Below are 26,827 nucleotides of genomic sequence, written 5' to 3' on the forward strand. Positions count from 1 at the left end.
TTTAAATGTCAGCAGTAGAATTATATATATGTTTACTTTAGTGCAAGACTAATGCTTTCGATACTTAGCGCAACTTACATAACATTTCTGTAACATTATTCTAATGTTCTGGGCTACCAGGGCACTCGCATGTGTGACCAAAATGAACTGGTCAGCTTTCATGCCACATGAATATCTCTGCGTGAGATGGGTTCGGCTGTGTAATCCTGTTGAAACGTCCGGAGGGCTTCTTTCATCGAACCGTGAATACAAATGTGTTATTGGTCACGGAAAATAGCCATTCTAATGAGCACGGAATTGCGAAAACAGCACAAAATCTCATCGTCACGAATGAATTTCTAACTTAAACAAGTGAACAGCGGTAGAATTGATTGACGATGCACCGTTCACGTATATAGCAGAAACCGCAAGTGCACTGCCGTCGTAAGCCGCCAGCCGCCAATTTTCGATTTAATTCTCCTTGAGCGCTACGTTTAGGTCGACCCTGCTACTGGGCATATGGGAGTTGGGCCCGCGCAATGCACGGACGGAGGCTAATCCCCGCTGTCCGAAGCGCGACAGCCGCAGCACGCGTATCGCGCGTAGTGTAATATTGTTCGGCCGGTTCACACTGCCACCTCCTTCTGTACAATGTTTCGGCGGCGCGCAATTTCGCTGGTGGACGACTCGCCGGTCTGCTCATCCTGCTGCCTTCCACCAGCGGCGAGAGCGCTCGAGCTGCGGTGCAGCCGCTGTTTAGCTTCGGCCAGCCTGTTGCTCAGGAGCAGCGAGGTGGCGGAGGTCTTCTCGACGCCCACAAGGCAGCGCAGCGCCTTGGCACCGAGCGGACCCCTGGCGAGCGTCAGCAGCCCGGCCACGTATGCGGCCGCCATGCGCTCAGAGTAGAAGGGCAGCCGCGGCCAGAGGCAGCCGTCGACGAAGCCCAGGTGTCCTCCGCGTGGCGTCACCACCGCCGACAGCCAGGGCGACTGCTCGATCTCCGTCGCCGGCAGGGTGGTCAGGGAGCCGAACACGTCGTCGGCGGCCACCAGGTAGAGGAGCGGACGCCTCACCGTCGACAGCTTGCCCTGCGCGCATGCAACGCACATGCGTCCGCGAAAAAGCATGTGAGGCATGCTGCGAACGGTATTTTTTTTTTTAGGCATGGGGTGATCAGCTGAATGCACCCTGCCTTCATCATACTGTTGTCCGTTGGCGCTTGTTTCCAGTGCACATGACACTGTTGCAGAGTGTAATGCGCCTGGGAATTAAACACATTCAGGGTGCAAGCTTCCATGAATTTGTTATACTGTGCACTCCCCAATGAGCACTAAAACTTCACTGGACGTCCGCAGGACATCTCAGACGTCCCCAGGACGTCCAAGAGAGTTTCAGTGCCCATTGGGCCAAGGCACAGCATTGCAGATCTCGCTGACACAGCCACGAAAACTGTACTGTGTATAAATAGCTAGGTATATAGGCAGCTGTAAACACAGGCTTTGAGCACGCCTAATCAGGTCCGATCTTTGTCACCGTGGCGACCCCTTTTTGCCTTGCCTCCACTCGAGGTGCTAAATGTGGCCTCACAGTTCTCGGCTTCCTGCCTTCCCACCTTGACGAACTCTTACTCGTAACGCAGTGAGGTTCCTTTATGATTTCGTGCTGACGACCGGCGGACGTCCCTCTTTCCCGGAACGTCGACCTGACCACGAGCGCCTTGAAAAAAGCACCCGACTCCTGTTTCGTGTCGTAATTAAGAAGCCCACTGCGCTGACGCTTAGACTTCGAAGCCATGCAATTACCCTTGACATATCAGTGCACACCCCCTGGATGATGAAGTGTTAAGTACGCCTCGCTCGCGTTGAGAAACACTGCTTTTCTAGCCGCTAAATGTGATGCAACGACTGGACGGTAAATTCTGCCGTATTCGCACTAAAGAAGCCGGAGATTTTAGTGTATATCAAAGAGTATTGTTCAGTACTCGTTGATTGTAGAGTGCGACCCATCGTTCTCACCTTCCGTCTGCAATTTCGGATGTACGGTTTGTTATGCATCAATTAGCCGGATTTGATGGCGTTGCCTTTCGAATATTTTTTTTTTGTGCGCACTTGCAGCTCCGGTCTTGAATGTATACCGACTATAGTGCAGGTGCAATAGCGCAGTCTCACCGTGAGGCTGGCAACCATGTAGAACTCCATAGCATTCTGGAACCCGAACACTGGTGCCGTGTAACAGTTGTCGAAGTCGTACAAGGTGCGGCAGCGAAGCAGCCGTTCAATGTCGATCACACCCTGCACATGTAGGTTTATACCAACTGATTCACTTGTGCAAAACTGTAACCGTGCAGTATACTTATTTTATTTATTCAATACTGCCGGCAACCTTTTGGCCGCCAATGCAGGAGTGGTTACAAATCATTACAAGTTATGTTTTTTACAAATCACTGTCGTACTATGGCGACGAAAGAACAACGAAAAAGCACCAACAAATTTATACAGTGAACACTGTTGGGGACGAGGGGTCCTTGAGTGAGCTGACTCTTTCAGCACCGCAGGTCCCTTCTCCGAATGACGTTGTCGGACTTGGTTATGGAGGAAACTGTACAGGGGGTTTATTTTACATTATTTACAAGATTTTGGAACCCATTTGAGGGTGATGGGGGAAGGTCGGGGGATCTGAGAAGATCTGAGGATGATCGAGGATTCCTTCTCACGGCACTCGTCGTCCGGTTTAAAAAGGGTCCGGTCCCTAGGATTCCCCAGGTTCGAGGCGGTCTTCGCCAGGTTGTGCGTGGCCTAACTTGCGTTGTCGTACACACACACACACACACACACACCACTTCACATAGGGACACTCCCCCGTCACATGCCTCGCCGGAGAAAGAGGGTGCCGCTGGACAATCGCCCCCACCAGAGAGAGCGGTGTCTTCGCGTCCGAACGACAGTTCTCACGCTCCAGCCGGACACGTCTTCCGGGAAGTCCGAATGGGCGAGGCGCCGGCGAGCAGGCATAGTTGAAGGGGTGCTCCGGGCCGCACGATCTTCCGCGAACAATGTTGTTTTCAAACGGCAGTGGAATCCTCCGTCTCGAATCCAATAAACCTCGCGAGGACCGGCCGTGGGAACCAAAATGCCTATCGCCGTGCAGGGACCCCGGCTGCAGGTGTCCTGGCCGAATACGCCGCTTAATCAGACCATCGGCTGTCGCCAGAAACCTTACAGCTCCTCTGCGGCCCGAAAAATCTCGAATGTCCAGCGTTGACGACCGCTGGGCAGGAAGAGATGAGATGGCGTCCGTGTTGGTCCCCTGGATTGCAATATCATCGCCCCCAAGGCAGAACCCAAAGCACCACCAACAAAGGAAAGCGCAGGTGGGACGTTCCAAACAGCAAAGCACTGCCCCACCCGCAAGCGCTCGGACTTCGCCAAAGAATCACCAGGCTTCTTCCATTGACAACAATACACTTTTAAAAAAAAATTGTGCTCAAATTTGGGTTAATGTTGTGCCGACTGAGCGCGAAACATCTTTTGAAACTGCCACAGCCGGATTACTCGGAACAAAGTAAAAAAAAAAGACACTCACACAGGAGGAGATTCCTCTTAGTTCTCCCGCTTACATCAGTCTGCTCAAGCCATCAGCATTTCCGTGCAGTTTCCCCTTCTTATAACGCACCGAGAAATTGTACTGTTGGAGAGCCAGACTCCATCTAAGCAAGCGACCATTTTTGGGGGACATCTGTCGCAGCCACGTTAAAGGACAATGGTCAGTCTCAAATACAAACTTTGCTCCGTACAGGTAACACGACAACTTCTGCGCTGCCCAAACTAAACACGCGCACTCTTTTTCGGAAGCGCTCTATGCTTCCTCTCTACTGGTCAGTTTGCGGCTGATGTACAGAACTGGGTGTTCTTCATGGTCGTAGCCAACTTGGCTTAAGACAGCACCCAGCCCTCTATCACTGGCATCACACTGGACGATGAACTCTTTCCCATAGTCAGGGGTCCTGAGCAAGGGTCGGGACACGAGTGCTTCCTTCAGGCTTTTGAAGACGTTTTCTTTTTGGTTATCCCAACTTACGTTAGTAGGTGCTCCCTTTCGCAAGGCGTCAGTTAAGGGACTAGCCCGCTGTGAGTAGTTAGGAATATATCGCTGGTAGTACCCAACTAATCCCAAAAATAAGCGAATGGCCGTTTTCGTCCGTGGTTGCGGAAATGCTGCGATCGGGGCAATCTTTAACTCGGATGGGCTCCTAGTTCCCTGGCCTACAACGTGGCCCAAGTACGTCACCTGTGCGCAACCAAATCTACACTTTTCTGCCTTCAGTGTCAGTCCAGCCTGTCGTAAACTGGAAAACACGGTCTTTAGGTGTTCTAGATGCTCTTGCCAGGTTTCCGAAAAAAATGCCACATCGTCTAAATAAGGGAGTGCAAAGCACTGCATGTCCTTCAGTACGATGTCCATGAGTTTCGAGAAGCTGTAGGGGGCATTCTTCAACCCAAAACTAAGCATTAAGGGTCGAAAGGTGCCCGCTGGGGAGATGAAAGCGGCATACCTGCTCGCGCTTTCTGAGAGGGGAACTTGCCAATATCCCCGTACGAGATCGAGGGTGAAAATGAATTTCGCGCCGCTCACCCTTTCTATCCTTTCCTCTATGTTGGGAATCGGGTATAGCTGATCCCTGGTAATTGCATTAAGCTTTCTATAATCCACGCAGGGACGAGGATCTTTCCCTGGGGCCTCAACAAGAATTAGCGGTGAGGCATAGTCACTTTCCGCTGGCTCTACAACCCCTAACTCCAACATGCGCTGAATTTCCGCGTCCATTATTTCTTTTTGCCGCGGTGATACCCTGTAGGGTTTCGACCGTACCGGCTCATCAGAGGTGAGCTCGATTTCGTGTGTCAGGAGGTGTGTCTTTCCCGGGCGACTGCTAAATAGGTCAGCGAATTCGCTCAACAACTGCTTTAGCGTGTCGACCTGTGTCCCGCTTAGGAAATCTGCATTCACGGAGTGAGCCAGAATGTTTTCCACGTTGTCACTAGCGTCCGCACCTCCCTTCCAACCCTGACTCTCGCTGTCCAGCTCTTCTGGTTCATTTAGAGTCAGATTGACGATCCTGCTGCGTTCCACGAACGGCTTCATCAGATTGCAATGATAGATTCTCACCTGCTTTCCCCTGCCTGGAACCCTTAGCGCGTAATTCGTCTCCGAAAGTTTTAGCAACACTTCTACTGGACCATCCCAGTGAACTTCCAGCTTGTTTTTTCTCGATGGCCGGAGGATCATCACGCGATCGCCCGCGGTGAAACCTCGAAGGCGAGCGTTTTTGTCATAATAGACCTTGGCGGCCTCCTGGGCAGCTTTCATATTTCGATTTACTAGTTCCCTCGTGTTGTTAAGGCGGTCCAGTAGCTTAAGCACGTATTCAACCACTGTCTGGTTCTCTCCTGTCCCTTCCCACATTTCTCTCAGCATTCGGAGGGGAGAGCGGAGGGCTCTTCCGTACACGAGTTCTGCTGGCGTAAACCCCGTAGCTTCGTGGGGGACAGTTCGTAAAGCGAAAAGTGTGGCCGGCAGACAATCCTCCCAGTCTGCTTTATGCTCATAACAATTAAAGAGCGCGTAGCACCCGTTTCAGCACCGAATGCCATTTCTCTACACTGTTGGACTGCGGATGATACACCGAGCTGTGCAACAGTTTTATTCCGCATCTTTCTAGGAATGTGGTCGTCAAGGCGCTTGTAAAGACCGTCGCCTGATCGGCTTGGATTTCGGCCGGAAATCCTATTCTCGCGAACACTAACAAAAGGGCATCAACTATTTCTGTGGAGCTCAAGTCCTTCAACGGAATTGCTTCGGGAAATTTTGTGGCGGGACATAGCATAGTAAGCAAGTACTTATAGCCTGATTTCGTGTTAGGCAAAGGGCCTACTGTGTCTATTACAAGCCGGCGGAAAGGTTCCGAGATCAATGGAACAATTTTCAGTGGAGCCTTCCATGTCTCTCCCGGCTTGCCCACGCGCTGGCACGCATCGCATGATTTTACGTAGCGTTCTGCATCTTTGAAACAACCCGGCCAATAATATTCCATTAATAGGCGCTCCTTTGTTTTATTGATTCCCAGATGTCCTGCCCAGCCATTTCCGTGGCAGAGACTCAATGTCCGCTCTGTATTTTTCGGGCACGACCAGCTGATCAAATGTTTTGCCTTTTCTGTCCTGGTAGTGTCGGTATAGTAAGCCTCCCTTCTCATGCATCGTTATGTTGCGTCTCGCGATGCCCTCTTTAGCTGTAAGGTGCAGTCTTTCCAAAGTGGGATCCTGCTTCTGTTCTTTTGTTAGGGACTCCCTGTTCACCTGCAGAAGGCGATCAAAACTACGCGATGTTGGAGATAAAGCGGATCCTTCAGCGTTTTCTGATTCCTCTACCGACTTAGTGGTTGAAGTCCCTCGTCGCTCATTTGCTCGGTCAGCTGTCTGGCTTTCATTCCTCGTTGGTTCACTTCCCTCCTCATTTGATTGCAACGATATGCTGGCTGGTGCGTCTCTGGCTACCTGAGGTTCGGGAATCTGACTTAGTTGAGATGCGAGCTGACGAGTTTTCGATCTTGTCAAAGCTTGTATCACCCCGCTTCCGAGTTTCTGGCCTCTCTCGCGTAGCAATTGGTCTGATCGATTCGAGAAGAGGTAAGGATATTGAAGTGGCACGGCCTTCGAAACTGCGGCCTCAGTGATTAGCTCTCCAAACGGTCCACAAATTATCACTCTAGCTATGGGAAGGCATACACTGTGTTCTTCTACTGCCTGTTTCATCCACGAGACTTCTCCCGTAAAATCGTCCACTGACACGTAAGACGGGTGGACAACGTCCATCGTCGCGGCGCTATCACGAAGCACCCTGCACGGTTTCCCGTTAACGTGCAGCTCGTGCGGGTATGGCTTAAGGAGCTCTAGATTCTCGGCGTTATCCTCGACGCACGAGAACACCAAACGTTGCTTTGTACACTTGGCTGCAAAGTGCCCGACACCATTGCAGTTGTAGCAACGAAATGGCCTACTAGCCTCAAACTCGTTTTTCGTGGCTTTGCCTGCTCCCTGTCTCTTCGCCTGTTCTTCACGCTTTTCTGGCGCTACCTTCGTGTCCTCTGATTGCTCCGAACTTCTAGCACTTCGCGTCTTTCTGCTAGGCCCTTTATCTCGCATCGCGTTTCGAGCGTGTGACGCACCCTCTTCAGTGCTCAACCTTCTGCGCGAAACGTACTCCTCTGCTAGCTCAGCGGCCCTTTCAACTGTGTCGACTTTTTCCCTGTCTTGAACCCACAGTTTCACCACTTGGGGAATGCTTCGGTAAAATTGCTCAAGGCAAAAACACTCAATGATTTTGTCTCGGCTTTCATAAACCTCGGCTCCTTTTAGCCACTCTAGCAGATTCGTCTTTAGTCCATACGCGAAATCCGGATAGCCCTCGCTATCGTTTTTCATTGCGTTCCTGAAGCGCTGTCGGAAAGCTTCGGCTGACAGCCGGTACCTTTTTATCAGGCTGGCTTTGACTTTTTCGTAGTCAGCTGCGTCTTGTGTGCTAAGTCTCGCTATGACTTCAGCTACTTCACATGGCAAGAGTGTCAGAAGCCGTTGCGGCCATGTACTGCGAGCAAAGTTCTCCCTTTCGCAAGTTCTCTCAAAGTTTCCCAGGTACAATCCTATGTCCCTTCCACTTTCATAGGGCTGCATGAATCTGTTCATTCTGTATGATTGTACATCACTTGCTCTTTCAGGAGACCCGGCTCTCGAACTGTCGCCTTTTTTCCGATTTTCGCTTTCAAGCTGCAATCGCTTTAGATTTCTTTCTTCTTTTTCAGCTTCCCACTTTAGCCGTTCTTTCTCTTTTTCCCATTCCGCTTCCCTTTTTCTTTTTTCTTCCTGTACCAAATTCCACGTATCTACCAGCTGATCGTCATCTACGTGTTTTTGAATTGTCTTGCATATTTCAAGTTTTGTAATTTTTCCCTGTACTTCTATTGACAGTTCCTCGCATAACAACAGCAAGTCCGACTTTGACAATTTCATAATGTCCATGACAATGCTTTCTCCGCTTTGGCAATGCTATCTTCAAAATGTCGTGAGATTACCCTTTCCCGATTGACATACACTTCCCAGTGATTCTAGATTATTCTCTCAAAATCTGAAGCCTGGCGAATCCTATAGCAAAATGCCGAAACGCTTACCGGTTGAGAAATCACGATGTCGCACGGTCCATCCCAGCTGCTGCCAACCAGTTGTTGGGGACGAGGGGTCCTTGAGTGAGCTGACTCAGCACCGCAGGTCCCTTCTCCGAATGACGTTGTCGGACTTGGTTATGAAGGAAACTGTACAGGGGGTTTATTTTACATTATTTACAAGATTTTGGAACCCATTTGAGGGTGCTGGGGGAAGGTCGGGGGATCTGAGAAGATCTGAGGATGATCGAGGATTCCTTCTCACGGCACTCGTCGTCCGGTTTTAAAAGGGTCCGGTCCCTAGGATTCCCCAGGTTCGAGGCGGTCTTCGCCAGGTTGTGCGTGGCCTAACTTGCGTTGTCGCACACACACACACACACCAATTCACATAGGGACACTCCCCCGTCACATGCCTCGCCGGAGAAAGAGGGTGCCGCTGGACAATCGCCCCCACCAGAGAGAGCGGTGTCTTCGCGTCCGAACGACAGTTCTCACGCTCCAGCCGGACACGTCTTCCGGGAAGTCCGAATGGGCGAGGCGCCGGCGAGCAGGCATAGTTGAAGGGGTGCTCCGGGCCGCACGATCTTCCGCGAACAATGTTGTTTTCAAACGGCAGTGTAATCCTCCGTCTCGAATCCAATAAGCCTCGCGAGGACCGGCCGTGGGAACCAAAATGCCTATCGCCGTGCAAGGACCCCGGCTGCAGTTGTCCTGGCCGAATACGCCGCTGAATCAGACCATCGGCTGTCGCCAGAAACCTTACAACACTTAACATTTATTAGCAAATTGGCACTTGCGAAATAGCAGCAAAGGATGTGCAGCAATCACAAGTAAGGAACAACGGCTGTTACAAAGATTGGAATAAAAGTAAATTGTTCCACACTCCCAGCGTCTCAACCAAACTTAATTTGTTTATTTAAAGCAAATTATATGAGAAAATTGGAAAAATAAGAGTATTTCCTTCTTTTTCTCCTCTGCTGCTTTTGTTCATAACTGTGAAACTTCACACCAAAATACAACGCCTTTTTTTCCATTATAGAGAAGATTCCGTGTTTTCTCACGGTGCTAAGGGAGCGTATATGATTTCGTATTTGCTCAGGAAATTCTCAGGAGAGGCATTATAGAGGCCTTGCTGTTCCCCAGATGTGCGACGGTGCAATTGAAAACGGTTCGCACCACACCTACGTTGAGTTCTTGCGACTATGCTTGGTACGACTGCCGATGCATGCTGTCTCCATAAGTCGTGCAGCAAGCGGACGCTGCCGACCTCGCTTGATTTAACGCGCTGCTGTGCTGGCAATGGATGGACGCAGCGTCGCTGTGGCAATCTTAACCTTGCTTCGAAACGCGTCACGCTCGCCGCAACTGGCACAGAGAACCGGTTCTTGCGGCGAAAAACAGCGCATATACACGATACAGAGGAGAGCGGGTACTCGACACCGCCCATGAGTTCTCGCTGCTGCCAAGAACCACGGAGAATATTTGTAGCCTGCCAAACTACCTTTACATAGAGTATTGCTGTCTTCCCCAAGTTAATGGATGCGACCGCGGCCGCGGCGACGACGTTTCAACGCATGCAAAACATTCACAGGGACACCTAATTCCATCAAGTGTTGAAAATGCGGTAGCATCACGAGCTGTTGCTGTCGTTACCGGAAGTGGCGTCACTTCCGTTCTGGTGTTGCCGCACTCCTCCATCCAATGGGAATGTTGCGTTCTGGTGTTGTCACTTTCCTCCCGCCATTCAGCCAATGGGAATGCTCCGGTCTGGCTACGTCATTTCCCTCCAGCCAGTCAGTGAACTTAGCTTCCAGTGACACATCTTCTCTGAGGCGTCTAATGCTATTGCATTAAAACGCGAAACCGCGCGTATGCTGAGATTTCGGTGTATGGTGACTAACACCATGTGGTAGAAATGAACCCGATTCCCTCCGCCACGATATGCCCCACATCCATGACATATCGTTAAACAAGCAGATCAATGTGTAAGTGACACGACAGCGAGCCTATTCGATAAAGAAATTAGGTTTTTCAACTCTTTAACGTAAACGTGTTGCACAATGACTGTGTCCTGATGGTTGTCTGTGGAGCCGTGACCACGTCTGAAGAACAAATAAAACCGAGACTTCAGGTCTACGCGTCAGCCGTTAAAAGGAGGCGCTCCGGAAGAGTGAACCACGTACGCTGGCGCCGATGACGGCGATGTTCTTCCTGACCAGGTCCAGGAGCCAGTGGGCGAGGTACACGTTGACGAGGAAGCTGGTGGAGCAGCTCATGAGGTTGTCGTAGCTGGTGAGCAGGTGGAAGGGCGCCGATATGGACAGGCCGGCGTCGATCTGCGCCGCGTCTCCGGTCTGGAGCAGGTAGTGACTGAGCAGCATGCCGCCCATCGAGTAGCCCACGGCCAGCACAGCGCTGCCCGGGAATCGCTCGCGCACCGCTGCCAGCACCTGCATGGCCGCGTTGCCCATCTGCGGGCTGGTACGAGTCTCATCCAGAAGACTGAAGGAACACAGTGATTACGGTATGGCATGTGGAATCCGGAGGGCTTCATGTTAATTCCTACCATCAGAGGTTCTTTAACGTGCACTGACTGCGCACAGAACAGAATCATAAGTCCATCGTTTGAATCTGTTTATGTCTATGGAAGTGCGGGAAAGTGTCGGGAACCTTCGCTGGCTCAGGACACTTTTTCTGGCCATACAGGAGGCTACGTTCTGGCTGTATTCCGGCGCAGTCCTGTATGCTCGTTGGACTGAAACAAACAGTTGCAGCGCAGAAATCAGGTCCCTCAGTGAATTGCATGTTAGTGTTAAGGACAATTAATTGAAACCGGGGAAAAAAAGCACCATCTCTCCGTTTCCACAATACATCTCGGGAAAAGCGGAAGCGGAAATTTCAGGAACGAGCGTGGAGGCTATGAATAGTTAAACCGCGCGAAGTTTCATTCTAACACCAGTAAGGCTCCCTATTTGACGGAATAGCGGTCTAGCGTGGCATCCGTGCATATACCAGTGCAAGCCTAGCGATAAAAAAAAAATTCACAGAGACACCTAATTCCAATCTGTGTTGGCAATGCTATAGCATTAGCAGATGCCTTTACTGGAACTAACGTCACTTCCGGTTTGGTGTTGTAACTTTCCTCCAGCCAATGAAAATGCTCCAGTCTGGTGACGTCATTTCCTTCCAGCCAGCGGACGAATTTTGTGACCGCAATGGCGAATTTTGACCCCATGGGGCATGGAGGAAGTTAAGAAAAGAGGAGATGCGGTTACGTCACATTCTTTGAAGCTGGCTCCCCTCTGCGTCCCCCCTACTTGGCCGCCGTCTCAGCGCGCTTGCGCATGCGCGCAGTAGGCATTGCAGCAGACGACGTCGCTGCACCCAGCGTTACTATTGGCTGCGCCGGCGGCCAACTACTCCTAGTACTCCTTGCGAAAGCGCGTGACTTCCGGCACACTTTCTGGCGTGCAGCTCGGATAGCGAAGGCCTCTGCCGAGTTTTCCTTCCTCCATGCCATGGGGGTTCTGCCGCATTGAAAGGCGCATGCACTGTCGGTCTTGCGCACGTGCGCGTACCTCGGCGAGGTCGTCGGTGCTGAGCGCGGAGACGAGCCTGTGGTTGTTGAGGGGCAGGCCGCCCTGTCCGCGGTTGTTGAGCACCACGCAGGGGCAGTTCATCTTGGCCACCAGGGGCACCAGCGAGCGCAGGTAGTACACCTGGCTGTCGCTCGTCAGGCCCGTCAGGAAGAGCACCACGGGCGGCTGGCACTGCTCGTTGAGCCAGTCGAGCGCCACCACGCCCCCGTCCGAGAGCGTCAGCAGCTGCCGCCGCAGCGGGAGCAACGGGAGGAAGTTCTGCGTGCAGCGTCCATCCATGCGCATGCTTCATCGCGCGCGAGCTCAAAGTCGGGTTCTGTCGAGGGGACCGGCAATCGGGAACGCTTCGGATTGAGCTAGCATGTACTTTGGACACACGGTGGGATGGACAGTGTTGTTCAATGTTCTTCAGTCATTTCGGTCACTGCCGACACTTGGAATAAAACATTAGCGGGCGCCTAGACAATGCCCAGCCTGGGTTACGATAGTACAAGAAGCCCGTCGAGGCGTTTGTCGTCACTTCCGATTTGGTGACGTCACATGACGTGGCATGTTTGTCAGGACCACGCATCACGTCTCATGCTTAGTCTTAGACCTCATCATACACACTGACCATGTGTGATCACGTTGCATCAACCGAGGTGTGACACCGGACGCTGCCAAACGAACCGACTAGCTACTTATGCTGACGCATAAAATCGGGCCATCAGCTGCTCCAATTTTCTGAAGAATGACAGACAGGGAGAGATTAGCAGCTGCCGGCCACTTTGTACCGAGGCGTTGATGACTGTCAGCGTGTTAAGTATAACTCCTAACGTGCGTTCTTCGAAAATGTTATGCGAATTTCATTCTCTCCCTAACTGCACTTCCCCAACCCTCTAATCTCTTTTTACTTACATTTCGTTCCTGAAAATTAGGAGGAAAACAGGAAACCACCGCCAATTAATGGTCTACTTAGTCAGTGGTCGGAATCCTGCGACCACGAAGTAAATAACAAACTGAATTTGGTAAAGCCTGTACTGGGTGAATGGAAAACATGTAGTCACCAGGAATGTTTCATACAAGTAATTGTATGCCGCCTCCGTATTGGACATGCACACCTTACACACAACTTCCTACTAACAAAGAAGATGAACATACTTGTCAAAAATGCGGAAATGAAATTACAGTACACCACATCTTACTCTCATGCACAGAACTTGAATCACTAAGGAAAAAGTATTTTACTCCATGCTACGAACACATTGATCTTAACCCAGCATTGATTTTAGGTCAAGATGTACTTATTGATATATATTCCAAGTGTTTTTAGCTTTTTAAAGGAAGCAGGTCTCCTTGAGAAGCTCTAAATTCCGACCCTGCGCCTTGCTACATATGGTGACAGACCTCAGCAACCTTCTCGTTCCTGAGAAGGAGGCTGGTTTCTTTTTTTTTATTTGATGGGTTGGGAGCTTCGAGATCCTTGCCCGGACAAGGATGGTCGCTGAGCTAATCTGACCCTCTTTAAAGTTTCACCAATAGGCATTTTCAATGTTCCTTATCTTCCTCATTACTAACAAGTACGAAATAAAGTTTTATGCCCTCTACATCACAGATGGTATTTCACATGTTTGTAAAATTCAGCATAAAACAATTTTCCTACACCTTGAGCTTGGCGCATGATAGCCTTAGATGCTTATGCGCCATTATACCCAACACAACAACAACGTCAGCTGTCGGTGGCACTTTACGACTATAAATAAATAAATAAATAAATAAATAAATAAATAAATAAATAAATAAATAAATAAATAAATAAGCAATTCGTCCGAATGCTGCAATGCCGTGACAGCCAGCTGACCTGCCTCTGATTTTCGGGTCAGTCAGGGTGCCGAATTTTCATGCATGGAATCTAATAATAATAATAATAATAATAATAATAATAATAATAATAATAATAATAATAATAATAATAATAATAATAATAATAATAATAATTGGTTTTGGGGGGAAAGGAAATCGCGCAGTATCTGTCTCATATATCGTTAGACACCTGAACCGCGCCGTAAGGGAAGGGATAAAAGAGGGAGTGAAAGAAGAAAGGAAGAGAGAGGTGCCGTAGTGGAGGGCTCCGGAATAATTTCGACCACCTGGGGATCTTTAACGTGCACTGACATCGCACAGCACACGGGCGCCTTAGCGTTTTTCCTCCATAAAAACGCAGCCGCCGCGGCCCGGGAACTCCGGATCAGTAGTCGAGCGCCCTAACCACTGAGCCACCGCGGCGGGGATGGAATCTATGGAGGAGGAGGTTTTGCCGAAAGGAAAAGCACGGTAACTGTCTAACTCTGGATGGACAAGTGAACCGTGCACTGAGGGAGTTGATGAAGTGCAGGTGCAAGCAGTGCAATGATGAAGGGGCTGCAGCTATGGTCGAGTGATCGGACGACGAAGCTGCTCTGTTTGCGCCACCGCCGGATGGAATTCCGCTCGGGATCATATTAAGGTGAAGCTTTTCCAGCTGAATGCCAGTCCGACGAAAAGTTTTGCAACGTTCCGAATAGTTCTGCTTCATGTTCGTCTTCATGTTAGCGTGGTTTACAGGCGATATTCGTCTTATTTTGACGAGAATGGGAGCTATAGAAGCACTGCATACTGAAAATTGCGCGAGCGACGTAAATGTAAAGTGGCCTTCGCCTCATAACAGTCAGTACAGTAAAGCCCAATTCCAAGGGGCTACGAAACAATGTGACACGGATGGGTTTAAATTAAAGCCTGCCACAAAAGTGATTAAATGATGCATGTTACGCATTATTGTTAAGCTGAGGAGGGAAGATTTAAAGGAAAATTGACACGATGCAGGAGTTATTTATATGGTTTTATTTCTCTTTGTGCGTAGGCATCATAAGTGGATAATTAGCAGCGAATGTCGTGCACAATTTCTTTTACATTACCGGCGATGTGATAAAAAAGTTCGGTACCTCACCACGCAGGCACCATCGAGTTTACTCGAAATCCGACGTTTTGTCGGGGTATAAATATATGTCCCTGGCGCTCAGCTGGGTATCGATCGTTACATCGCAAATGGACATACTTCAGAGGCTGGGTGGTGTAGTGGCTTCGAAGCTCGTGTGGTCACAGCTCGCGTTTGCTTCATTGAGATTTAAGGGTCACATGACAGTGATTCACATGACCCAGGTACTCACTGAAAAGTCTTTTGACCGATGACGACGGGTCATGTGACGTGACTATGTGATGACGTCATTTATAGTGCGCACGACGGCTACGAGATCTCGAAGTGAGAGGGTGGCCACAACAGCTGCCGACAAGTTCCCGTCGGCGCTTCTTCTCTGCGCGCTGCCCACCTGGAAGACGAGACTGGCGAGACACTGCAGGTTTGCCCCGATGCACCAGATGGGCGGCCAGAAGCGCTGCTCGACCATGGGGCCGCAGTGGATGTGCAAGAAGGTGCGCATGTTGGCCGAGCTGCAGATGAGCAACGGCTTGCGCACCACGTGCACCAGGTAGTAGAGCAGGTAGAGCGCGAACGCCGCCACGCAGGCAAGCTGCAGCGTCGACAGCATGGCCAATTTTGCTCCCGTCGGACCGAATTTTGGGGGCGACGGCGGCGAGGCTCGGCCCCGGCGGCTGTCGCTGTATTCTTCTTCTTTACCTTCGAACAGCGGCAGAGGCGCGTGACTAGCAGCATGGTTTCCAGCACTTCTTCCTTCTCTTCGTCGACACACTCCTGACGTTGCAGTGCACAGCGCAAAAGACAAAGCCGCAAGACCCCGTATATATATCTTACCGTGCAAACGAATATGACAGCCACAGCTCTCCCTTTTAGCTGTTCCTGGCCAAGTTCTTCGGAAGAAAGACGCCGGGGAAAGAAATGTAGCCGCAGTCGATATGATGGAGACGAATTTTTATGGCTCAAGGGAAGCTTTGGCTGAAAAGCATCATGGCCCTAGGTATATTCACCTAAACATGGGGGGGGGGGGGAGGGGGGGGGGGGTCGAAGGTCTATTGTCCAAGCATTTCACGCCAGATATGCCGAGCACCAGGCCAGGCAAAAGCTCGTATCCGTTATGTCGCCGGTGAACACACGGCGACACTGGGGATCGTACCCCACACTTCTCGCATGCGAGGCGGACGCTCAAATCACTAGGCCATCGCTGATGTTCACAGTCAATATGAAGATGATCGGTTTCATGTTATTAGACTACCATGGTAATAGATCGTTTATGGTTTATGGGGGTTTAATGACCCAAAGCGACTCAGGCTATGAGGGGCGCGCCGTAGTGAAGGTCTCCGGAAATCGCCTTGGGTTCTTTAACGTGCACTGACACCGCACAGTATACACGGGCATCTAGAATTTCGCCTCCATCGAAGTTCGACCGCCGCGGCCGGGATCGAACTCGCGTCTTTCAGGTCAGCAGCCGAGCGCAATAACCTCTGAGCCACCGCTGCGGCACCAAGGCAATAGACCTTTCCTAACGTGGTGGCTACTAAATTTCTCGCCGATAAAAGTGACGGTGCAGGATAGATGATGATAATAATTGGGGAAATATTTTGACTGCAACTGAAATTGGTGGTCGGCCCCCCTATTCCGGGAATCCATTGGATCTTGCAGCCGCTCAAGTCCTTCCTTCCGGTCAGCTACTCCTCGGACAGCATCTCCTCCCACCGGTCAATCGTCGGTTCTTTTACCCTTTCTATTCCTGTATTGTTTTGGCAGGTCCATATGCCATGTGGCATAGGTCCGCCTCTATGCCACAGTGTGGGCATTGTAGCTCATAGTCTTCTAGGAGGTATACATTGCGTGAAGTCTATTTGATAGAACCAAGGGCTGGCAGCCTTCTTGCTATGCTCATGTTTTTTTTTCTCAGCTCTCTAGAAAAATTGCCTCTGGTGGAGCATTTTAACCCGGGCAGGTTAAATGATTATCTTTGTTGTTGTTGTTGGCCTCATAAAATGGCGCATACCTACAAGGGGGATTGGCCATAACCAGAAGACAATCCTTGTTTTTCTTGTCCTTGTCCGTGTCTTCTCGTTCGTCTTGTCTTTTTCTGTAACGAGAGCAGCAGCGTTCAACGTAATCGACGCCAAATGTTCGCTTCTCCTTGTTATTGTTTTCAAATGACGTGTTAGACATTAGTATATATGGATCACCCCGTGGTATTCTTCTGACACCGCTAAATGTAATTTAATTTCTTCTAGATGCTGTTGATGTTTCGATCTCAACAGACGAGTGACTGCTGTGACCTGTAACGATGTGCATTAGGTCATGTGAGGCATTAAAAGAACTGCAATGTAACTGCTGATACGTAGTTTTAATTCACTACAATGCTTTAGCCAGCCTGCTTCAAGAGCTGGCATGACAATAAATGGCGTACCATAAAATATATATATTGCAATATATTTTTTTCATGTCTCACATGGCCTAAACACGCCTTAAATGTCAAAGCCATCTTCCGGCTGATGAAACCGAAACCGTAACAGCATGAGGGAAGAAACTAAATTATAAATTATCTAGCGGCAATAGGAGAATACGATGTTTTGATCCACGTTTTCTAACGTTTTATGCATCGTTACAGGGAGAAAAAAAATCGCGTCTGCAGTCCTTTAAGCTTACACTCTAAACATCAGCATTAATGGGTGCTTAAATGGCTGACGCCACCCTTTAAACTCCTCGAATTGAAGAATTTACTCCATCAATATGAAGCAAAGGTGAGGAAAGTACACTGCTACTCCAACAAATGATGGAGCAAAATGGACCCTTCTCCTCTTTGTAACTCCCACTTCGAAATTTTTTCCTGGTCTCAACACTTCTTAAATCCCTCATTGAGCACAGAAAAATTCCCTGGATGTTTACCTCTGGGGTAATGTGGTTTTGAGCGCAGCTGTTCCCGTTACCGATTCAGCAGCGTTGTCAGTTTCGCGGAAGCTGCGTCTGCCTCACTCCTTGCATTGGAAGAGCTGGCCGGATGTATTCTGCGTCGCTAGCTGCCTTACGGTGTTGTAGTTTGTTCGGTCTGCGTGCGTCATCACCGAGGCCACCTTTATAGGTGGCCGCGGCCACCTTTATAGGTGGCCGCGGCCATTGAATACAGGCCGCTTCTGTTTCGATCGAGCCTACATTTGGATCCTGACGTCTGCGTGTGGAGCCCCTGCTCTGGCGGCGCGTTTATGAACTGCATCTGTCCCATTCATCGCGGTATAACTAGTAGACGAATGTAGATAACACACACACACACACACACACACACACACACACACACACACACACACACACACACACACACACACACACACACACACACACACACACACACACACACACACACATATATATATATATATATATATATATATATATATATATATATATATATATATATATATATATATATATATATATATATATATATATATATATATATATATATATATATATATATATATATATATATATATATATATATACCAAAAGTGATTTCTGGCAGCTGATTTGGTCAATATAATATAAAATCACCAAAAATTGAAGAACAGGATTTAATTCACGACGTTTCGGCTGGAGGACCAGCCTTTTTCGAGTGTTGATCCTCCAGCCGAAACGTCGTGAATTAAATCCTGTTATGTTTCTTCAATTTTGGTGATAATATATATATATATATATATATATATATATATATATATATATATATATATATATATATATATATATATATATATATATATATATATATATATATATATATATATATATATATATATATGCCGCCGCGTTTTTGTGTCGCACTCACATAGCCCCTTCCGACCACCCTCCGACGGTTTTGGGGGAAAGGAATTGGCGCAATATCCGTCTCACATCTCGGCGGACACCTGAACCGTGCCATAAGGGAAGGGATAAAGTAGGGACTGAGAGAAGAAAGGAAGAAAGAGGTACCGTAGTGGAGGGATCCGGAACAATTTCGACCACCTGGTGATCTTTAAAGTGCACTGAAATCGCATAGCACACGGGCGCCTTTGCGCTCCGCCTCCATCGAAACGCAGCCGCCGCGGTCGGGTTCGAAGCCGGTCACTCCGGATCAGTAGCCGAGCGCTCTAACCACTGAGCCACCGCGGCGGGTACACCTACCAACTTGGCCGATTGCGCTGCTCTCACGTGAACGTATACGTCACGGGACTGAAAGATGCATGGTGGACTGCTTCAAGCCTGTGTGCTGTGCGATGTCAGTGCACGTTAAGGATCCCCAGGTTATCGAAATTATTCCGGAGCCCTCCAGTGAGGAAAGCTCGCGCTGTAAAGGTCAGATATCGTGGAAGCGCACTGTTGGCATCAGCGGAACAATTCAGTGTAACGACTATGGTAACAGCCATTATCATGCGACTGAACAGAAGCAGCACAAAATGAACATTTAGGACACCTACGCTCTAAAAGTTCATTTTGGGCTGCTTCTGTTCAGTCGCATGATAATGGCTGTTACCATTGTCGCTGGCTTGCTGTTAGTTTCTGCTGCATCACGGGCAGCTGCCATGATACAAGAGGTTGGATTGTCACCGTTTTGCGCAACAGTAAGCTACACTGAATTGTTCCGCTGATGCCAACAGTGCGCTTCCACGATACCTGAGTTTACACCGTGAGTTTTCCTCAGTGGAGGGCTCCGGAATAATTTCGACCACCTGGGAATCCTTAACGTGCACTGACATCGCACAGCACACGGGATTGAAGCAGTCGATGCATCTTTCAGTCCCGTGACGTATACGGTCACGTGAGAGCAGCGCAATCGGTCAAGTTGGTTCGCCGGCTGCTTGCGCTGATTCCTGTCCTTTTTGTCTCTCGCACGACTTTGAAAATGAGCATACAATGAAAACGGACAAGCATGGCGCCATGTTTATGCTCCGTTTCTGTGGGGAGGAAGACTTTTTCTCCCTTGAACTTCAAAAAGCCTTCCGTTTTTAAGGGTGTAAAAATAGGTACACCATATTAATGGAGTATAAAGAACCCATCTTGATAACGATTTTGTCTATACCTGTGGCGACCATCCTACCCTTATCCACATGGGCTGGCAGTGTCAGGCCATTCCTAACACCTCACCCAGCCATTCCCAGCCTCATACAAATCTCGCAAAAGGAGCAACTGGCCGACAAGGCCATTGGCCACCAATGGATGATGGACCGTGCCGTGGTGGTTACCGCCACCTATGGACCCCTGAACTTGGTGCTACACTTAGGGGTTTAGTTTCTTACATTTTACATATTCAAGATTACTACTACTACTACTACTGCTACTTCTGCCACTATACTACTACATGCAGCGTACCCGGGCAGTGTTGGCGACTTCCGGCAAGCTGGGGTTTTAATATAGCGTAGACGGTATTGCACACCGGGCAAGCCGACTGCGCGCCTCTCAGCTCTTACAAAAATTACTTTTGAGATTCAGTGACGGCTTGCTGCGCTCGTGTTGAATTAACTGGAAACCAGCATGCACCCAATGTATGTTGAGCCTACTCAACATCCGCTAAAAATTTTTGTTGGTTGTTTAGGCTCATATGCGCATTAGTTGAAACGTGGAAATGGACTCCTTTTAGAAAGTATATGAAAGGGAAAGTACTCTGCTGCATTGCATATTTGTATATATTAGGGGTACGATCTCACATAAGGGACCAGTTACGCGAAAATTGCATATGTTGCGATAGTTATAAGCACAGAACTCTCTGTGGTCGGCTGAACGTTGTTGAACATCATGGAATCGAAGCGCTAGCAGACAACGACACAGGGAGGACACAAACACACACTTGCGCTGATCTCCCTGTGTCCTTGTCTGCTAGCGCTTCGATTCCGTAATATAAGGCACGGTTCAGTCAAGTTCAAAATAAAGTTGACAGTTCAGCGCACGTGTGCGTTCGTGTCCTCCCTGTGTCCTTGTCTGCTAGCGCTTCGATTCCGTAATATAAGGCACGGTTCAGTCAAGTTTAAAATAAAGTTGACAGTTCAGCGCAAGTGTGAGTTCGTGTCCTCCCTGTGTCCTTGTCTGCTAGCGCTTCGATTCCATGATGTTCGATCACCACCAACTCGCCCAGCAACATACCCTGCATATGAACGTTGTTGTTGGATAGACTATGCTCGTTTGAGGCCTACGCAGCGCGTCGGACATTACATAGTACATTAAAGGAGCACTGAGGACAAATTTAAATTGTCTTGTATCGACAGACTACGGCATTGCAATGACAAAGTGACAATTCTCACCGAAAAAGGAATTCTTATAAGTAACAAAAGGTAAAAAAAAAAACGAAATACAGTTGTCACCATATTGCCGGCCGATTTCGCTAGCAAAGCGTCGGCGGCGGATTTTTTCGACGCGGATCCCACAGGCTATGGTGTACACTGCCGTTCAGCTAAAAACGGTGGCAACCAGTGTTTCTCGGTGTGGACGTGACGAGTTCTAATCGATTGGCAGGAAAAATTTTTAAATTCAATTTTCTCAGCCGTAACTGCGCATTTTGCTGCCGGTAAAACGTTCACATGCCCAGCAAAAGCGAGAGAATAAATTTTCACTTAGAATAATGATGCGATGTATAGTTGTCCTCAGTGTTACCTTAACAAAGACTACACGGGACCCCTGGTGTTGATGTCCTCGGTCATGATGGAAGAGGCAACAGGGCGGGGCCAAGCCCACGCAGGTTTCCGCTACCGCCTCAAGGCGCGCGCCGGTTGGGTCATCCTCTTTCGACGCTACCGTGCCTAGCATCTCACTCTAATGACGAATGCGTCTGACAGATGAGGCCAATGCTGGGACCTTCTCCGTGTTGTATAGCTGTGTTGAGCAAACTAGTATGCAGAGGGAGGAAACCCACAAGTGGAAGTCAGTAGTGGAGAGTACGTCGCGACAGGCGCGGTTTGTGGAGAGATAAGGGACAAATGCGGGAGGCCACCTGCGGTTGGTGTTGGGAGGGTGGAGAGCATACCCACATCGTATACTGTACGAAGGTAGTGACGCAGGTACTGGAGATGGGAAAGCTGGCGATGGCAGCCCGTGCTGACGCAAGTGCATGAAGCCTCCAGCTAAGGCTGAATTTGATCACATTTGCGCGACCATTACATTTTTATAACAGTGTCGTCAAACTTTTACCGATCTCCTGCTCCGAGGGGCGACAAATTTTTCATTTACAGCCCGCTGTGCTATTCGCGCTTTACAGTTTGCACACCATGCACGCATTGCTACATAAAGCGTGCGCACTCAGTCTGAGAGGATAAGAGAGCACAACCCATTTTAATGGCCGCCATCTTGGATTCGAGAAACCGAAACTATGCCGCCATTTCGTCCCCTGACGTCATACTCACATGGTTCCACCTCTATTCACCATATTGGACCGTGACGTCATCATTGGCATGAGGCAGGTGGTTGCTTCTACAGTGCTATTGTAGATGGCGCTACAAGTGTCAATGCAAGATGCGCTGTTTTCTAGTTGCAGCCACAGATAGCGCTTTCATCTCAGGGTGGTAGGAGGCCTCACAAAATCTCAAAACGTGATGAGTAGTTGCTGCCACAGATGGCGCTGTGATCAAGGGTAGTAGCAGACCCCACGAAATCTCGAAACGTGATGAGTAAGAGCTAACGCTCTTAAAATTCATTCGTCAAGAATCCTGTCAGATAATCATGCCAAAATAATGACGGCACCATTACAATGACCAGTTACGGCAATAATCTCATAAAAATAGTTGTTAACTTTATAGTTCGCATTAACTGCCTATTGACTCTACTCACATTGACAAACTTTCACATTCTACCAACATCTGTAAATACGTTTGCTAGAATGTTTCTTTGTATGTGCCGCTGTCAATAGAAAGTTACTAGAAAATATCTTTTACATTCTATATGCACATTTGTTAATGCAGAATTGGTAGAATGTTATTGAGTGGACAAGGCAATGGAAAAGAGGGGCTACGACATACACCACGGAAGCCAAGTCACCGAAACCAAGGAGCATATGGGATGGATTTTTGCATTTGTGGTGTTTATCAATTGCAGATTATTGAAGTGATTATTTTAAAGATAATTTATTAGAAACCAGGAAAAAACAACCCCATGCCGCCGGTGGGATCCGAACCCACGACCTCCGAATGTCGCGTCCGGTGCTATACCAACCGAGCTTCGGCGACGGCTGTCCAATCTGCTTTCGGGGGTAATTTATGTGTAGTGTAGCCGAACCTTGAAGAGTGTTCACCAGCGCCACCCTCGTCCATTGCGGCGGACGTAGTGCGTCCTGTATTACAGCGAGTGCCACGTAGGAACGTAGTCGAACGGTGAGGGCGGCGGTGACGTACATGACGGAAGCCAAGTCACCGAAACCAAGGATCATGGGTGATGTCTTTTTTTAATTTGTGGTGTTCATCCATGGCACATTATAAAGTAATTTAAAAAGAAAATAATTGATTAGAAAGCAGAACAACCACATTCCGCCGGTGGGATCCAAACCAGGCGCTACACCATCATGTCATACGCATTGGAAAATTAACTTTTGCTAGTGATGATAACAGCGAATAAACTGGCGCCACATTTCGGTTGATTAGAGAGGAAAACTTTTATTATCCGCCCCAGGTCTGGGCCATTAGTGAGAGGCGCGAGCTATGAGCCAGGCCTCAGAGATCGGGCATCCCATCGCACAATCTTGGATGTCGTGCATGAGCATTATGAACATCGCCGCACGAGTGGATGCGCCGCGACCGACGCTGTAACCTTTTTTTTTCTTTGCGCAGACCGCGATATTGGAAAAATGCTGTGTGGCTTCAGAACGGTCTCCGTTATCAAAAGAGACGTCGAAGAAAGCTACTACATTTCTTGATCAAACTATTCGAAGCCTATTTTGAAAGTTTAGAGCAATTTTGAACGTGCATTATTTTAATCGTTCAGCGAATCAATACGAATATATTTGATTCGCTATTCGAAAATTTTGAATATTCGCACATCTTTATTTTGTAACACCGGCGCTATCATCTCCACTGGCTGTAAAACGGCTCCGCACTAGTACGTGCGAGGTATTTACTATCATGTTGCAGGCAGTATGAAATTATAACTAGAGAAATTTTGTTGCACTTACAGCCCTTAGTAATTTGTGCGAAGTTGTGCCACACCTTCCACCCCAGGCGCTGTGCGCAATCCTGGGGGCTTCAATGCAGTCTTGTGAGCAGTAGCATGACCGCTTTATTGCATTTTTATCTGACACGTACGACCTGCAGCCGTGCTCAGCTGCCAGAGATTTGAGAAAAACCTTATCTGAGTCGACTACGCCTAGAGCCCGCCATTTTACAGCAGCCTTGACTGATAACCAGTGCTGTTGGCAGCAGCAAACCTCAGACCGACACCGTTGTCGTACATGGCTACGAAGTCCGCGAGTTAGTTGCTTAACGTGAGGGCGGCCACCGATAAGGAGGCGTCTCCATTAAGCTGTACCGCCCGGCGACAAGTTGTTTTCCCCTAAAGTCATCCGCAAGAGGAGAGTTGCAGAACCAGCGGATAAGCGCGTTTCTCCTCGGTTCAAATACACGTACAATGATGATATCATACAGCTATACGATGATGCGAATCAATCTACAATGCGGTATATACAAACAGTTGTACTGACGGTGATTATGCACTTAAAAAAAAATAGCCAATCACTAACAACCGGGTGTTGACTGTCTTTGGACTAAGAGCGCAACTCAAAGCGGCTCTGAGGAGAGAGGGTGACTTTGGACGTAGGCCTTTTTTACAATATTCCGCAGCCTGTGCGGGGTTTGTGGTGGTTGGAAACCTGAGCGCGTGAAAAGAAAGCTTGATGACCAACCACGCAGTTGAAAAAGCGCAGTATGCTGCCCTCGAAACGCTTGAACGGGTTGAGTTTGCCAGGTCTGCACGCGTGTTGTGCGTGGACGGGGGTGTTTTAAAGTCCCCGATTGAGCGTCGGACCTTTTCGAGGAGAAGACTTCGCGCTCTTGTCACGTGCACATGAAATCGTTGACCTTGCGTGCCACAGTGTCCGGGTCGGTCACGTGCACGTTCTTTTTCTCACTCTCCAGCACAACGTAGCTGAAACGCGAGCACTCCTCGGCGCCCAGGCAGCGCACGATCGCCTCCAGGGCGTCTAGCTGCGGCCTCGCTCCCGCCGACAGCCTGCAGTCCCGCTGCAGCACCATCAGGCTGTTCTTGTAACGGGGCAACGCCCTGTCGAACACGCCCGGATAGAGTCCCTGCGGCTGAGCGCACTGCACCCTGCGGTCGGCCGTGAACACGTAGCGACCTCCGGAGACGCGCGCGCAGCCCCTGGTCATGAGCAGCTCCGCCGAGGCGGCGTTGTGTCCTCTGGAAGCCATGACGTCGATGACTTCCTTGCGTGTGTACGAGCAGCGATGGCCTTCTTCGCCGCCTGCAGCAACCTCAGGCCGGAGGTTGGGGTACGTTGCCGGGAACGAGCCCTCGATGGAGGCCAGCCGCGGAACCCTATCCGGCTGCAACGCGGCGAGGTAGTAGCCGATGCCGGCGCCCATGCCGTGTCCCAGCACGGAGAAGGTGTCCCACTTGAGGTGGTCGACGGCTGACAGCACGCTCTCGACGTAGCTGTCCAGGGTGTAGTGGCCGCGGGGTGGGAGGTGCGAGGACAAGCCGTGGCCCGGGAGGTCGAGGGCCACCACCTTGAATTCCGCCTTGAGGAAAGGCACCAGGGGCTCGAAGACGGCCGCGTTGTCCAGCCAGCCGTGCAGCGCCAGCACGGGCTGGCCGTCGTCGGGCCCCCACTGCTTGCCCGCCATCTGGCCGTGGGCCACGGGAACCACGAGGTCGCGGGTGAGCCGCTGCTTCAGGGACGCCGAGGACGCCTGCCGGAGGAGGAGGGCCAGCGCACTGGCCCGGTCCTGGCCGTGCGCCACTACCAGCAGGCCCCTCGTGAAGACCAGCACGCGGCTGCTAAGCCTGCGAAAAAGAACACACGGCTGTTGAGTTCTGTGGATTGGGGCGTACAGGCGTGCATATATGGCATGCAGCGCAATTCATGTGCGCATGTTTTCGCCTTTCTACGTTATTGGTGATGTTCGGCAGGGACAAAGGGGAAAGGAGGATGCACAGTTAAGCACAGTGGGATCGCGTGTGAGAAGACACAAGGTGCCCTATAGCACCTCCATTTTTCGTGGACAGCGCCTTCGACACATCATCATCGACTTGTGCGTATACGATGGCAAAGCTACATGGAAAGTAAGAAAACCTCCGTGTTACCGCGTCCGAAGCAATGCTTCCAGCTTCATGTCGTGGTAGTCTTCTGCTAGAGTTATTAGTTATATATATGTACGTGAAACATCATCCCAGTCTCGACGCTCACACCTTCGTTATTCTTTTCACCGCCCCCCCCCCCCCCTCCACCCGATGACAAAAAGAAATGGCGTCCTATAGCCTCCTGTGCCATAGTACAGCCATTTGCGAAAGAAATTTTATCCCGCGCCACTTGCTTTAAGCTTCAGCAGAGATTCAATCTTTTTTATGTTAGGCGGGCCTGATTTCGTGCCGTGCGCGCAGCATTGGCTTTTGTGAGGGAAAGCAGAAAAACCTTTATGTGGGGAAGGGTGGGGAGGCCAGCCAACCGGAGGATGTCTGCGTCGTCATGCGCGACGCAAATCGCCAGCATCATGCGTCCCACAAGGACACCACGTCCCGGTCGACCGCGGGCTGCATGCTCTGAAAGCTGACTTGAGTACAACCAGAGTAGCAAGCAGAACGAATGCCGTCCGAAACTGCATAACCGGTGAACACACTTTTTCACGCAAGCATAACCTCTTTGACATGCTCACCACTGTTGGCAGTATTTATCCGTGTTCACGCTCAGCGTGCATTAAGCACGCAGTGTGCTTAATGTAAATTAAGCATGTCTGCATATACACGACAGAATAACGTGACAGTGCTCTCCCAAGGAACGCTACACGCGATGTCATCTTGCTCTGCGCGGTAAGCACGTGGAAAGAAGTGGAACGCCTTTCTGATATGAAGAGGCTATTCGCGCACCGCCCTGCCGAATTCTGGTGGCGT

General features: G+C 49.6%; 2 protein-coding genes across 2 annotated transcripts in view; both read right to left on the bottom strand.

Moving 5' to 3' along the window:
• Positions 1 to 202: 202 nt before the first annotated feature.
• Positions 203 to 15,461, bottom strand: Hydr1 (abhydrolase domain containing Hydr1). Its single transcript, XM_077658030.1, has 5 exons — positions 15,138 to 15,461; positions 11,773 to 12,051; positions 10,378 to 10,644; positions 2,148 to 2,270; positions 203 to 1,067 (listed from the first exon to the last, which is right to left on the bottom strand). Exons 1-5 carry the CDS (start codon positions 15,354 to 15,356, stop codon positions 606 to 608), a joined length of 1,350 nt encoding a protein of 449 aa, XP_077514156.1. The 5' UTR covers positions 15,357 to 15,461; the 3' UTR covers positions 203 to 605.
• A 7,880-nt stretch (positions 15,462 to 23,341) lies between these two features.
• LOC144125009 (serine hydrolase-like protein) overlaps positions 23,342 to 26,827 on the bottom strand; it is a 39,325-nt gene continuing 35,839 nt past the window's right edge. The window contains exon 3 of the mRNA XM_077658031.1: positions 23,342 to 25,723. Within this exon, the coding sequence (XP_077514157.1) occupies positions 24,754 to 25,723 (970 nt within the window). The 3' untranslated portion in view covers positions 23,342 to 24,753. The remainder of the gene's footprint in view (positions 25,724 to 26,827) is intronic.

This window comes from Amblyomma americanum, chromosome 3 (assembly GCF_052857255.1).
Source record: "Amblyomma americanum isolate KBUSLIRL-KWMA chromosome 3, ASM5285725v1, whole genome shotgun sequence".
Lineage (NCBI taxonomy): Eukaryota > Metazoa > Arthropoda > Arachnida > Ixodida > Ixodidae > Amblyomma > Amblyomma americanum.